Genomic DNA, 12,089 nt, shown 5'->3' with positions numbered 1-12,089 from the left:
CCTCATCCCCATATTGTTTTTATTTACTTTGCTGCACTTTTGCACACCGGTATCACTACTTACACACCATCATCTGCTCATCATCATCTGCTCATCTATCACTCCATTGTTAATGCTAAATTGTAATTACTTTGCTACTATGGCCTATGTATTGCCTTTCCTCCTCATGCCATTTGCACAAACTGTATATAGACTTTATTTTTTTTCTATTGTGTTATTGACTGTACACTGGTTTTAGTTTTTTGTTGTTGTTTCTGCCGCACTGCTTTGCTTTATCTTAGCCAGCTAGCTTATCTGGTTAAATAAAGGTGAAATAAAATAAAAATAAAAATGTTTAACACACACTTGTTGTTTGTGTACATGGATTTTATAATGTCGTATGTTTTTCCGCAAACACCACTTTCCATCAATTTGTATAGCAGGCCCTCATGCCAAATTGTATCAAAAGCTTTTCTGAACTCAACAAAGCATGAGAAGACTTTGCCTTTGCCTTTGTTTTGGTTTGTTTGTTTGTCAATTAGGGTGTGCAGTGTGAATGTGTGGTCTGTTGTATGGTAATTTGTTAAAAAGCCAATTTGACATTTGCTCAGTACATTGTTTTCGCTGAGGAAATGTCAGAGTCTGTTGTTAATGATAACGCAGAGGATTGTCCCAAGGTTGCTGTTGACACATATTCCATGGTAATTATTGGGGTCAAAATTGTCTTCACTTTTGTGGATTGTCTAGAAGGGATTGAATTTGCTGTTGCCTAATTGTTTTTTGGTAGATTTCCACACTACATTCCTTCCATCTATATAATTTCTTAATATCATTAACTTCCTTTATCTTTTATGCTGCATGATTGCGCAAAGCTCTGTTCAAGTGGAGTGTGATTTTGCTGTGATCTGATTGACTGTGTACGCTCTAAGAGACTATGGGTTGAGGCCAGTGATAAAGTAGTCTACAGCACTACTGCCAAGAGATGAGCTCTAGGTGTATCTACCATAGGAGTCCCCTCGAGGCCTACTATTGACTATGTACGTACCCGGCGTCCGACAGAGCTGCAGTAGCTGTGACCCGTTTTTGTTGGTTATGTTGTCGTAGTTGTGGGGCATGTGGGGAGGGAATGAGTTCATTTTCGATGCCTCATCGCGATTGGTTATTTATTCCTGCCATCTTTTGCAACAAAGTAAATGAACACCTTCCATAGAGATAGATAGAGGACTCAAATCAAATGTTATTTTTCACATGCGCCGAATACAACAGGTTACCTTACCGTGAAATGCTTACTTACAAGCCTTTAACCAACAATTAAGTTTTAAGAAAATATTTACTAAATAAACTAAAGTAAAAAATAAAATACAAATAAAATAAGTAACACAATAAAATAACATTAATGAGGCTATATACAGGGGGTATTGGTACCGAGTCAATGTGCAGGGGTACAGGTTAGTCGGGGTCATTTGTACATGTAGATAGGACTCATCTTTGTAGCTGCTCCATTATAGTGTATGTGACAGCATTGGCAGCGCCATTGAAGCTATCTCAATTTTAAAGTAGTCAATTTTCTTCTTCATGATTGGCTGATCCCTTCTGATGACCTGGTTGGACATGACTCCAACATGATCACTAGGAGGGATCAGGCAATGAAGTCGGATGTCCCACCCAGTTGTCTACATTATGGTGGAAGCCCTCAATAGCGCTCGCCAACTTGTCATCCTAAAACTCGTAAAATGAATGGTGAAAGAATAGGATTTTGGAATAAACGCAGAAAATAAGGTCTGAGGTTAACATGCTTAGGAAATCTTATAAGTTATGTTCTATGAGATAATAGCAGTTATGAATTATGAAGCCTTTATATACTTCATGTGCTTTTCAAAAAAATCCAAATTCACAAAAAGTGAAGTTAGCTGATGAAGATGATCTCATAGAACAAAACGTATAAGATCTACTATGCCTGTGTTAGTTACAGACCTAATTTTTGGCGTTTATCCCCCCAAAGTCCAAAAACCCAATTCATTTTCTGCATAGGCTTTGTCCAATGAACCATGGTGGAGTTAGTGCCTACAAAAAGACACCATTACTATTTATCTCTATGTCGTTTCCCATGCTAATTTGGCCTTTTGGCCACTAGAGGCCTTTATCATTGTCTATGGCGCCATCAAAGGGTTTCATCATCACTATCTTTCCTTTGTGGTATCTCAAACTGTTTTGATTACCACCTGAGATAAACTTTTATTAGTTAATTTTACTCCTGGCTGAGAGTTTGTCTGGACAGTGTCTTAACATCATCCCAATACATACTCTGAGCTGGACGTTTTTGTTGTTGCCTTAAAACAGATTTGAACAAGATTCAAATAGGACCTTTTCTGAGATGCTTTGTGGATATGGGCCAAATTGTTGTAATGCCTCTCGCCTCATTGTTTGGTCATAATAAAGCTTCCCTCAACAAAGTACTCTGAGATCTACTTTAGTGCAGGGCTCTCCAACCCTGCTAACCTCCTGTAGGTTTTCGCTCCAACCCTGTGAGAGACATTCGTGCCCAAACACATGCAGTGTGATAAATGTCAATTATTTGGTAATGTGTCAAGTGTATGTAGACGGGAGTAGTATTATATGCCAGCTGAGTGTAAATGCTGAAATTGTGATGGTGAACATGCACTTGAATTTCTGAAGGGTCCTGTCAGGTGAAGGAGAGGGAGGTGGCAAGAATAAGGGCTGTCCAGAATGTCACCTATCCGGAGGTGTTGACAAGAGTGGAAGAAAGGAGTGAAGATGAAGAAGTAATGGTAGTAGGAGTAGATAGAGTCAAAAGATTATATTAATAGTCAACAGAGGGATCATATTAATAGTCAACAGAGGGATCATAACACGTTGCATGTTAATAAGAAGGTGGATGTTTATTACTTTGGTTGTCAACTGCACAGTGCAAACAGAATGGAATTCTGAGAAAATAGGCATAATTTTGTGCGGCTGAGAATTTTTTTTTTACATTTTGGGGATTTTACTGCAGAGGCATTACAAGGAATCCCGTCGATGAATGCTCCTTCCTCACAGGCACCTGAGTATGAGTAGGGAATGCACAATAATGTTTTGTGCTGCTACCATGTTGTGCTGCTGCCATGCTGTGTTGCTACCATGTTGTTGTCATGTTGTGTTGTCATGTGTTGCTGCCATGCTATGTTGTTGTCTTAGATCTATTTTGATGTAGTGTCGTCTCTCTCGTCATGATGTGTGTTTTTTCCTATATTTTTATTTTTAATCCCAGCCTCCATCCCCGCAGGAGGCCTTTTGCCTTTTTATAGGCCGCCATTGTAAATACGAATTTGTTCTTTAACTGACTTGCCCACTTAAATAAAGGGATGTGACTGAAGGAGTGGAATGGTTGTTATATACCCTGTACAGTAGGTGGCGGCAATACACCAATAGTTGTAATCTAAACTTTAAAGAAGGAGAAGAAGAAGAAGAAGAAGAAGAAGAAGAAGAAGACGAGGAGGAAGAAGCGTGACGTAAGGATCACATGACCCAAATCTCGCGGTTTTTGAAGATTTTTCGTCTGACGGGTAGCAGCTTAAGACATGGCCGAGGAACAAGGACGGAAGTGGGACCGATGCCTAGCTGATAGCGCTGTAAAGTTAGGTAAATATCTACATTTTGAAAAAATGCATCTATTGAGAAATATATTCCTAACAGCGTACAACCTAAAACACGGCGGTGTAAGCCGGGGACTAGGTGCATGATCTTAGCATCACATGGTGTGGGCCGTATAACGTTACCCGGTGAGGTCAATTGCCATTTCAAATCAAAAGCTCATTAACATAGCTATATTTTTTGGACTGATTGCTTTGTTGTAGAAATTATATTATAGGCTATTGTGTTGCGGAAGCGGACCCAAACATTTGCGTTCGCAGGTCCTCTGTTTTTTATTATTCTGCGTCAAGTCCTTGAAACACTCAGATCTCGTGCCCTTCACGCCTTTGCTACAATGTTTCTATGACAGAACTGTTATAACAGTGCTCGGTATAACTGATACAATGTCATGCAGTAAAATGTTACCAGAATCCCTAACTGTCCCTAATCCCTAACTGCAATGCAGGTCACACTAACTGTGTTGAAAATGTTAACAATTTCATTCATTCATACCCATGTCAGAGAGAGGACGTATTGCCTTGATTAAAAAATCTAAGAAATACCATTGACATCTCTAGTAGCTTAAACAAATCTCTGATATAAATCTCTGACATCTCTGATAGACAGACAAACGATTTTTTTTACGATTTTACACCCTTTTTCTCCCCAATTTCGTAGTATCCAATTGTTGTAGTAGCTACTATCTTGTCTCATCGCTACAACTCCCGTACGGGCTCGGGAGAGATGACGGTTGAAAGTCATGCATCCTCCGATACACAACCAACCAAGCCGCTGCTTCTTTAACACAGCGCACATCCAACCCGGAAGCCAGCCGCACCAATGCGCCGGAGGAAACACTGTGCACCTGGCCACCTTGGCTAGCGTACACTGCGCCCAGCCCGCCACAGGAGTCCGCTGGTGCGCGATGAGACAAGCCGACCCCTACCGACCAAGCCCTCCCTAACCCGGGCGACGCTAGGCCAATTGTGCGTCGCCCCACGGACCTCCCGGTCGCGGCCGGTTACGACAGAGCCTGGGCGCGAACCCAGGACTCTGATGGCACAGCTGGCCCTGAATTGTATGCTCTTTATCAAGCCCATCTAGAGCTTCTTCGATCAAAACATAACCAGTGTTATTGGAATACCCACATTACTATGAGTACATAAATCAAGCTGGAATTATGTCCTATGTAGTTATGTCATTTACATTGACATTTTAGTAATTTAGCAGACACTTTTATCCAGAGCGACTTACAGTAGTGCTCGGTACATTTGATACTTTTTCATTCTGGTCCCCTGTGGGAATCCAACCCCCAACCCTGGCAATGCAAGCGCCATGCTCTACCAACTGAGCCACATGGACCCCTGTCATGTCTATCATGTGCTGATATATGATGTGTAATGAGGATTAATAAACTTACAGTTAATGTAAACTGTTACTACACTTTAGATAAGGTCAGTGCAGACAGGATAGTTGCACTAGCCTGATCCCTGACCTATGTTGTCTAAATGTTACTTTACTATTACACTTGCTGGTTCGTGTTGGGGATAAAACATTTTAATCATGCATGTGGAGTGTGACGGTAGAGTCCAATATCCATAATAATGTCCAAGAACATGTCACACATTCTGATGTTGAACTGATGATAATAAGGCACCCTTTCCAATCACAATATCTGGGGAAATTAGAGGCCATTTGAGTAGTGCTTTTCCTCAGAGGGATTTTAATTCTCATCCTTTGTAACCAAGGAATTTGGCCATGGTCTTGGAATGTCAGCTAGCTTTGGAGCAACTAGCCATGAGAACCTCCTAATTTCCAGGTTTTAGATTTTGATCACACTGTGTGGCTAGTGATTCATAACTGTAAATCTGTTGCAGATCTGGCTTCATATTTGGCCAACTTCACTGCATTTCGGCAACTATCACAGGAAGGGGGAGGAGCGGGAGGAGGAGAAATGGGGAGATTAAGAGGGGGAGTGGGGTTAAAGAGACAAGCTGAGTCTGTAAATCATAAATCTTGGACTGGAAAGAGGGGGAGGGGTGAAGAGGAGCATGATTTTATGTTTGTCAGCAGCAATAAAGATGTGGGATGTCGTTTTTTGTGGTCTTGTTTGACATGTGTAAGTTGTGTAATCCTGGCGGAGGGAGCAGCGTCTGAGTGCTTTGGCAACGGCGCATCGTCATGCTGCATAGCTCTCTGAATCCAATTAAGAAGTGGAGGGGCCCAAACTGTTGTTTTTATGTGTTTCTGCGATGGCTGGCCCAGAGCTGGGTGGGGCGAGGCCCATAGCGAGGTGAAGCTAAGAACACAAACACATTCCTCCTCCTCAAGCTCCCCCTCTGGTCCACACTTACTTGGTCTGTCTGTGATAAGATCAGTTTGTCTGTCCACCTCCTAGTCATGGAGATCACATCAACCCACCTGGACCCTCACTCTCCCTTACATACACATCCCAGATCTCTAGATCACACTGCCTGTCCTCTATCCCCCCATCTCTCCTCCCTCTTTGTGTCTGTCCTTCATCAGCACTAGCTCCTCCTACCCCCAGACATCTCTCCCTTTTCACTCCATTTCCATTTTTTTCTTTCCAATTAAGTTCATTTTCACATGCATTTCCTCGTCTTCTTCCGCTTTCTTTCTCTAATGAACCATGGCTGACAGGTGCTGTTCACCAGCTCTGGGGTTAGGGGCCATGTTGCACCCCCCCCCCCCCCCCCAACTTGTTAGAAGTTTTAATTTGGAGCACACCAGGGAATTCTGTACCTGTGTGTATGTGTGCATCACGCCAATACTTAATCATAGGGTGTGCTGCTGAGTTGGTTTTTGTCTGTTCTTCTGTCGAAGTTTATGCATCTCTTGCTCTCTTTCTCTCTCCCTCGCTGTAGCCACCGGCCTTGGTGTGGGGATTGTGTTTTCAGTTCTCTTCTTCAAACGTGAGTATTGCCTCAGACAGCAGGGAACAGTCATAGTAATTAGTGCTTTTTAATAACACTGACCATGTGTTGATCTTTGTGGGAGTTATGGTTTGTTTATTAAAGTGAATTGTCCATCCCATCTTCAGGGCGCACATGGCCAGTGGTGTTTGGCTTGGGTGTGGGGCTGGGCATGGGCTACTCCAACTGCCAGCAGGACTTCAGGTCACCTTACCTACTCCATGGCCACATGGTGAAGGTGAGCAAATCACACACGTCATGACCAAGGTCGATGCCATTAAGTTTGAAATACAGTATCCCATCTTTTGTCCTCATCAATAATTGCACATAATACAATTACTGTTCTTTTTGTCTTTCAGGAACAGTAGAAGACTGATGAGTTGGCTGATGTAGAAGTTGCTGTCTCGCCCTCATTATTTTGGACAGAACTCTGTCTCCCTGCCACCCAATGTAATTACTGTGTTAGTCTCAGGGCAGTCGATATGTATATATTTAATAAAACGGTATTGAAGAATTTGACAGAAATATCCTAAGTTACTTTTGTCATCTGTGTCAATAAAGTATTTGAGTGCTCACAAATAACATCTGTATTTTGAAATTACTTTGGCAAGCTTGGTGTGGGAGGGAGAGAGCAGGGGGGAATTTAAGTATTTTGTGTCTTAATGAGTAGGAGAGTTAAACTCCTGCTGTTTTAGAATGGGAGCCAGCTTCAGCACCTGTAGCCCTCAAGGGAAGCAGGGGGAAAAAGATAGCTAAAGAAAATGAAGCCATGGATGATGGAGGGGGGTGATCATGGATTTTGTATCTATGATGTTACAACTAATTAGCACTATCATTAATATCAGGGTGCAACTTTCATTGGGGATGTGATACAAAACAAGGAAACGATGTGCTTTAGGACCATACGGACGCCTCCGAGCGGTCGGGTAGGCTTTTTTGAGTGTATCTGGCTGAAAAATAATAATAATTATGCCCCCCCCCACACTTCTAAAACCAAAGTTGCACCCCTGAATAATAGCTATTGTGCATTGCTACCATCTAGCACTACCACAAATAGTTTCAGTGGAGAAACTGTAGGACATGTTACCAATGTTGCACTGGCAAGAAGGACGATATACATTGTTCCAGGTGAAAGTCTTATCTGCAACGCCATGCAGTCTGACCTCATATGGGAGTGTTTGGGAGGCTGGCGATGGCAGAGAACCTGTGTGTGTGCATGTGCATGTGTGTGTTGACAGTGATTGTGTAGGTGGTGCTGCATGGAGAAGGATCATGCTAGCTTGTGTGTCTTGTGAGCAATCTTCTATACCTGTGTGTTCATTGTCAGCACTGTGTGTATGTGTCTGTAAGTGTGTTTTGTGTGTGTGTGTGTTTGTCCAGCCCCCTGGAGCAGCAGAATTTGTGGAATGTTCTAGAATGTCAGTGCTGGACTGAAGCTCAGCTCTTATTACTAACAGGTGAGTACTGCACCGTGCACGTCTGAAAACACACGCACACACACACACAAACACACACACACACACACAGAGAGCGAGAAACACGTTCACACTTTCACTTCAAGGCACTTATTCAAGCACACATTCATACACGTGTACAAACTCACATGCTCCCTCATGAGCTTAAACTATACACATTACATACAGCACACATCCAGATATGCCCAGGCATACATATACAATCTCAAACACATACTGTATTTATACCACATAATCAATTTAAAAATCACATTCACGTGTATCTCTCCATAATAGATACAATATGTTCTTCAACAGTCGTGTGTGTGTATATAAACATTATTTCACACAGACACTCTTGCACACACATACATGTAAACACTCACGCATGCATTCTGCAAAGCATTCGTCAAAAAGTAAGGAGTATATATTGACATTTTTTATTTAACTAGGCAAGTCAGTTAAGAATAAAGTCTTATTTACAAAGATGGCCTCCTGCGGGGACAGGGGATTAAAGAAAATGGGACAAAACACACATCACGACGAGAGACAACACTACATAAATAGAAACCTAAGATGCCAACACAGCATGGTAGCAACACCACATGACAACATAGTAGCAACACAACATGGTACAAACATTATTATCTCAAAAAAAGGTTCCTCTATTTCACTCTTCCCCTGCCTATCAAAGTATTGTCTTCAAGTGAAGCGCAGAACACTGGTACGGGTGCTTGTGGATACAATCCAAGCTGCACACCTGTGGAGGGAAGAGGGGGGTAGATTTCTAGGACATAATCGTGTACCTGTCTGTGCCTGTCTGCCAGATTCTCCAGAAGACAGTCATAATCACTAATAACCTTGCCACTAATCAGAAAACACAGCTGGTTCAGATATCATACACGTCAGCATCATAATTACAACCATTTTCCATCAGATGTGGTCTGTTCTACTGCCAGAAGAGGGAGGTCAGAGAGGTGCCAGTCCAGCATGCAGAGTTTATTTGAGGATAACAGAGTACCGTCATGGTAGGATGAGGGACTGCAGTGGCCAGTGAGCAAATTTCTGTTAGAAATGATCATTGAGAAGCAACATTCCTCCATTATGCAAAATAACCACTGGAAGTCTGGGACACTGACTGACTGCTGAAGAGGTGCACAGCTCACGAGGCACTAAAGAGCCACAGCGTCTGCTGGTTTTCATTACTTTCTGGCGCTTACTTGCTCAATAGATTTATTGGAGGGTCCATTCATGGTTTCCAAGGTGTTATGGTGAGTGAATGAGGACCCAAAAGCGAACTAACTTAAACAGAGCTTCTTTAATAACCAAACATAGGTAGGCTCAGATAGACCGGCAGATTCCGACAGGACAGGACAAGGTTACAGCAAACATGACGATAGTCTGGCTCAGGCATGAAACACAACAAACAAGAATCCGACAAGGACAGGAACAGAAACAGAGAGAGATATAGGGACCTAATCAGAGGGAAAAAGGGAACAGGTGGGAAACGGGGTGAATGGGTAGTTAGAGGAGACAAGGAACAGCTGGGGGAAAGCGGGGGAGGAAAGGTAACCTAACAACGACCAGCAGAGGGAGACAGGGTGAAGGGAAAGGACAGAGACAAGACACAACATGACAGTACATGACAGTACCCCCCCACTCACCGAGCGCCTCCTGGCGCACTCGAGGAGGAAACCTGGCGGCAACGGAGGAAATCCTCGATCAGCGCACGGTCCAGCACGTCCCGAGAGGGAACCCAACTCCTCTCCTCAGGACCGTACCCCTCCCAATCTACGAGGTACTGGTGACCACGGCCCCGAGGACGCATGTCCAAAATTCTACGGACCCTGTAGATGGGTGCGCCCTCGACAAGGATGGGGGGGGAAGACGAGCGGGGGCGCGAAGGACGGGCTTGATGCAGGAGACATGGAAGACCGGGTGGACGCGACGAAGGTATCGCGGAAGAAGAAGTCGAACTGCGACAGGATTAATGACCCGAGAAATACGGAACGGACCAATGAACCGCGGGGTCAACTTGCGAGAAGCCGTCTTAAGGGGAAGGTTCTGAGTGGAGAGCCAAACTCTCTGACCGCGACAATATCTAGGACTCTTAGTTCTACGCTTATTAGCAGCCCTCACAGTCTGCGTCCTATAACGGCAAAGTGCAGACCTGACCCTCTTCCAGGTGCGCTCGCAACGTTGGACAAAAGCCTGAGCGGAGGGGACGCTGGACTCGGCGAACTGAGATGAGAACAGCGGAGGCTGGTACCCGAGGCTACTCTGAAAAGGAGATAGCCCGGTCGCAGACGAAGGAAGCGAGTTGTGGGCGTATTCTGCCCAGGGGAGCTGTTCTGACCAAGACGCAGGGTTACGAAAAGAAAGACTGCGTAAGATGCGACCAATAGTCTGATTGGCCCGTTCTGCTTGACCGTTAGACTGGGGGTGAAAGCCGGAAGAGAGACTGACGGAAGCCCCAATCAAACGGCAAAACTCCCTCCAAAATTGAGACGTGAATTGCGGACCTCTGTCCGAAACGACGTCTGACGGAAGGCCATGAATTCTGAAAACATTCTCGATGATGATTTGTGCCGTCTCTTTAGCAGAAGGAAGCTTAGCAAGGGGAATGAAATGAGCCGCCTTAGAGAACCTATCGACAACCGTAAGAATAACAGTCTTCCCCGCTGACGAAGGCAGTCCGGTGACAAAATCTAAGGCGATGTGAGACCACGGTCGAGAGGGAATAGGAAGCGGCCTGAGACGGCCGGCAGGAGGAGAGTTACCGGACTTAGTCTGCGCGCAGACCGAACAAGCAGCCACGAAACGACGCGTGTCATGCTCCCGGGTGGGCCACCAAAAACGCTGGCGAATGGAAGCAAGCGTACCCCGAACGCCAGGGTGGCCGGCTAACTTGGCAGAGTGAGCCCACTGAAGAACGGCCAGACGAGTAGGAACGGGAACGAAAAGAAGGTTCCTAGGACAAGCGCGCAGCGACGGAGTGTGAGTGAGCGCTTGTTTTACCTGCCTCTCAATTCCCCAGACAGTCAACCCGACAACACGCCCCTCAGGGAGAATCCCCTCGGGGTCAGTGGAGGCTACTGAAGAACTGAAGAGACGAGACAAAGCATCAGGCTTGGTGTTCTTAGAGCCCGGACGATAAGAAATCACGAACTCGAAACGAGCGAAAAACAGCGCCCAACGCGCCTGACGCGCATTAAGTCGTTTGGCAGAACGGATGTACTCAAGGTTCCTATGGTCAGTCCAAACGACAAAAGGAACGGTCGCCCCCTCCAACCACTGTCGCCATTCGCCTAGGGCTAACCGGATGGCGAGCAGTTCGCGGTTACCCACATCATAGTTACGTTCCGACGGCGACAGGCGATGAGAAAAATACGCGCATGGGTGGACCTTGTCGTCAGAGAGGGAGCGCTGAGAAAGGATGGCTCCCACGCCCACCTCTGACGCGTCAACCTCGACAACGAACTGTCTAGAGACGTCAGGTGTAACAAGGATAGGAGCGGATGTAAAACGATTCTTGAGGAGATCAAAAGCTCCCTGGGCGGAAACGGACCACTTAAAGCACGTCTTGACAGAAGTAAGGGCTGTGAGAGGAGCTGCCACCTGACCGAAATTACGGATGAAACGACGATAGAAGTTCGCGAAGCCGAGAAAGCGCTGCAGCTCGACGCGTGACTTAGGGAAGGGCCAATCAATGACAGCTTGGACCTTAGCGGGATCCATCTTAATGCCTTCAGCGGAAATAACAGAACCGAGAAATGTGACGGAGGAGGCATGAAAAGTGCACTTCTCAGCCTTCACAAAAAGACAATTCTCTAAAAGGCGCTGGAGGACACGTCGAACGTGCTGAACATGAATCTGGAGTGACGGTGAAAAAATCAGGATATCGTCAAGGTAAACGAAAACAAAGATGTTCAGCATGTCTCTCAGGACATCATTGACTAATGCCTGAAAGACAGCTGGAGCGTTAGCGAGGCCGAAAGGAAGAACCCGGTATTCAAAGTGCCCTAACGGAGTGTTAAACGCCGTCTTCCACTCGTCCCCCTCCCTGATGCGCACGAGATGGTAAGCGTTACGA

The 12,089-nt window shown here is 45.0% G+C and overlaps 1 protein-coding gene across 1 annotated transcript; it reads left to right on the top strand.

Annotated features, from left to right (window-relative positions):
* The first annotated feature begins 3,431 nt into the window (after positions 1 to 3,431).
* On the top strand, positions 3,432 to 7,124 carry LOC110528071 (MICOS complex subunit Mic10). The gene is made up of 4 exons (XM_021609868.3): positions 3,432 to 3,618; positions 6,495 to 6,542; positions 6,671 to 6,780; positions 6,902 to 7,124. The coding sequence occupies exons 1-4, from the start codon at positions 3,558 to 3,560 to the stop codon at positions 6,908 to 6,910; spliced, it is 228 nt and encodes a 75-aa protein (XP_021465543.1). The 5' UTR covers positions 3,432 to 3,557; the 3' UTR covers positions 6,911 to 7,124.
* The last annotated feature ends 4,965 nt before the right edge of the window (positions 7,125 to 12,089 follow it).

This window comes from Oncorhynchus mykiss, chromosome 7 (genome assembly GCF_057628025.1).
Source record: "Oncorhynchus mykiss isolate SJ-2025 chromosome 7, ASM5762802v1, whole genome shotgun sequence".
NCBI classification, from domain to species: Eukaryota; Metazoa; Chordata; class Actinopteri; order Salmoniformes; family Salmonidae; genus Oncorhynchus; species Oncorhynchus mykiss.
The sequence above is the reverse complement of the archived record's forward strand: the minus strand, read 5'-3'. Positions and strand labels throughout refer to the sequence as shown.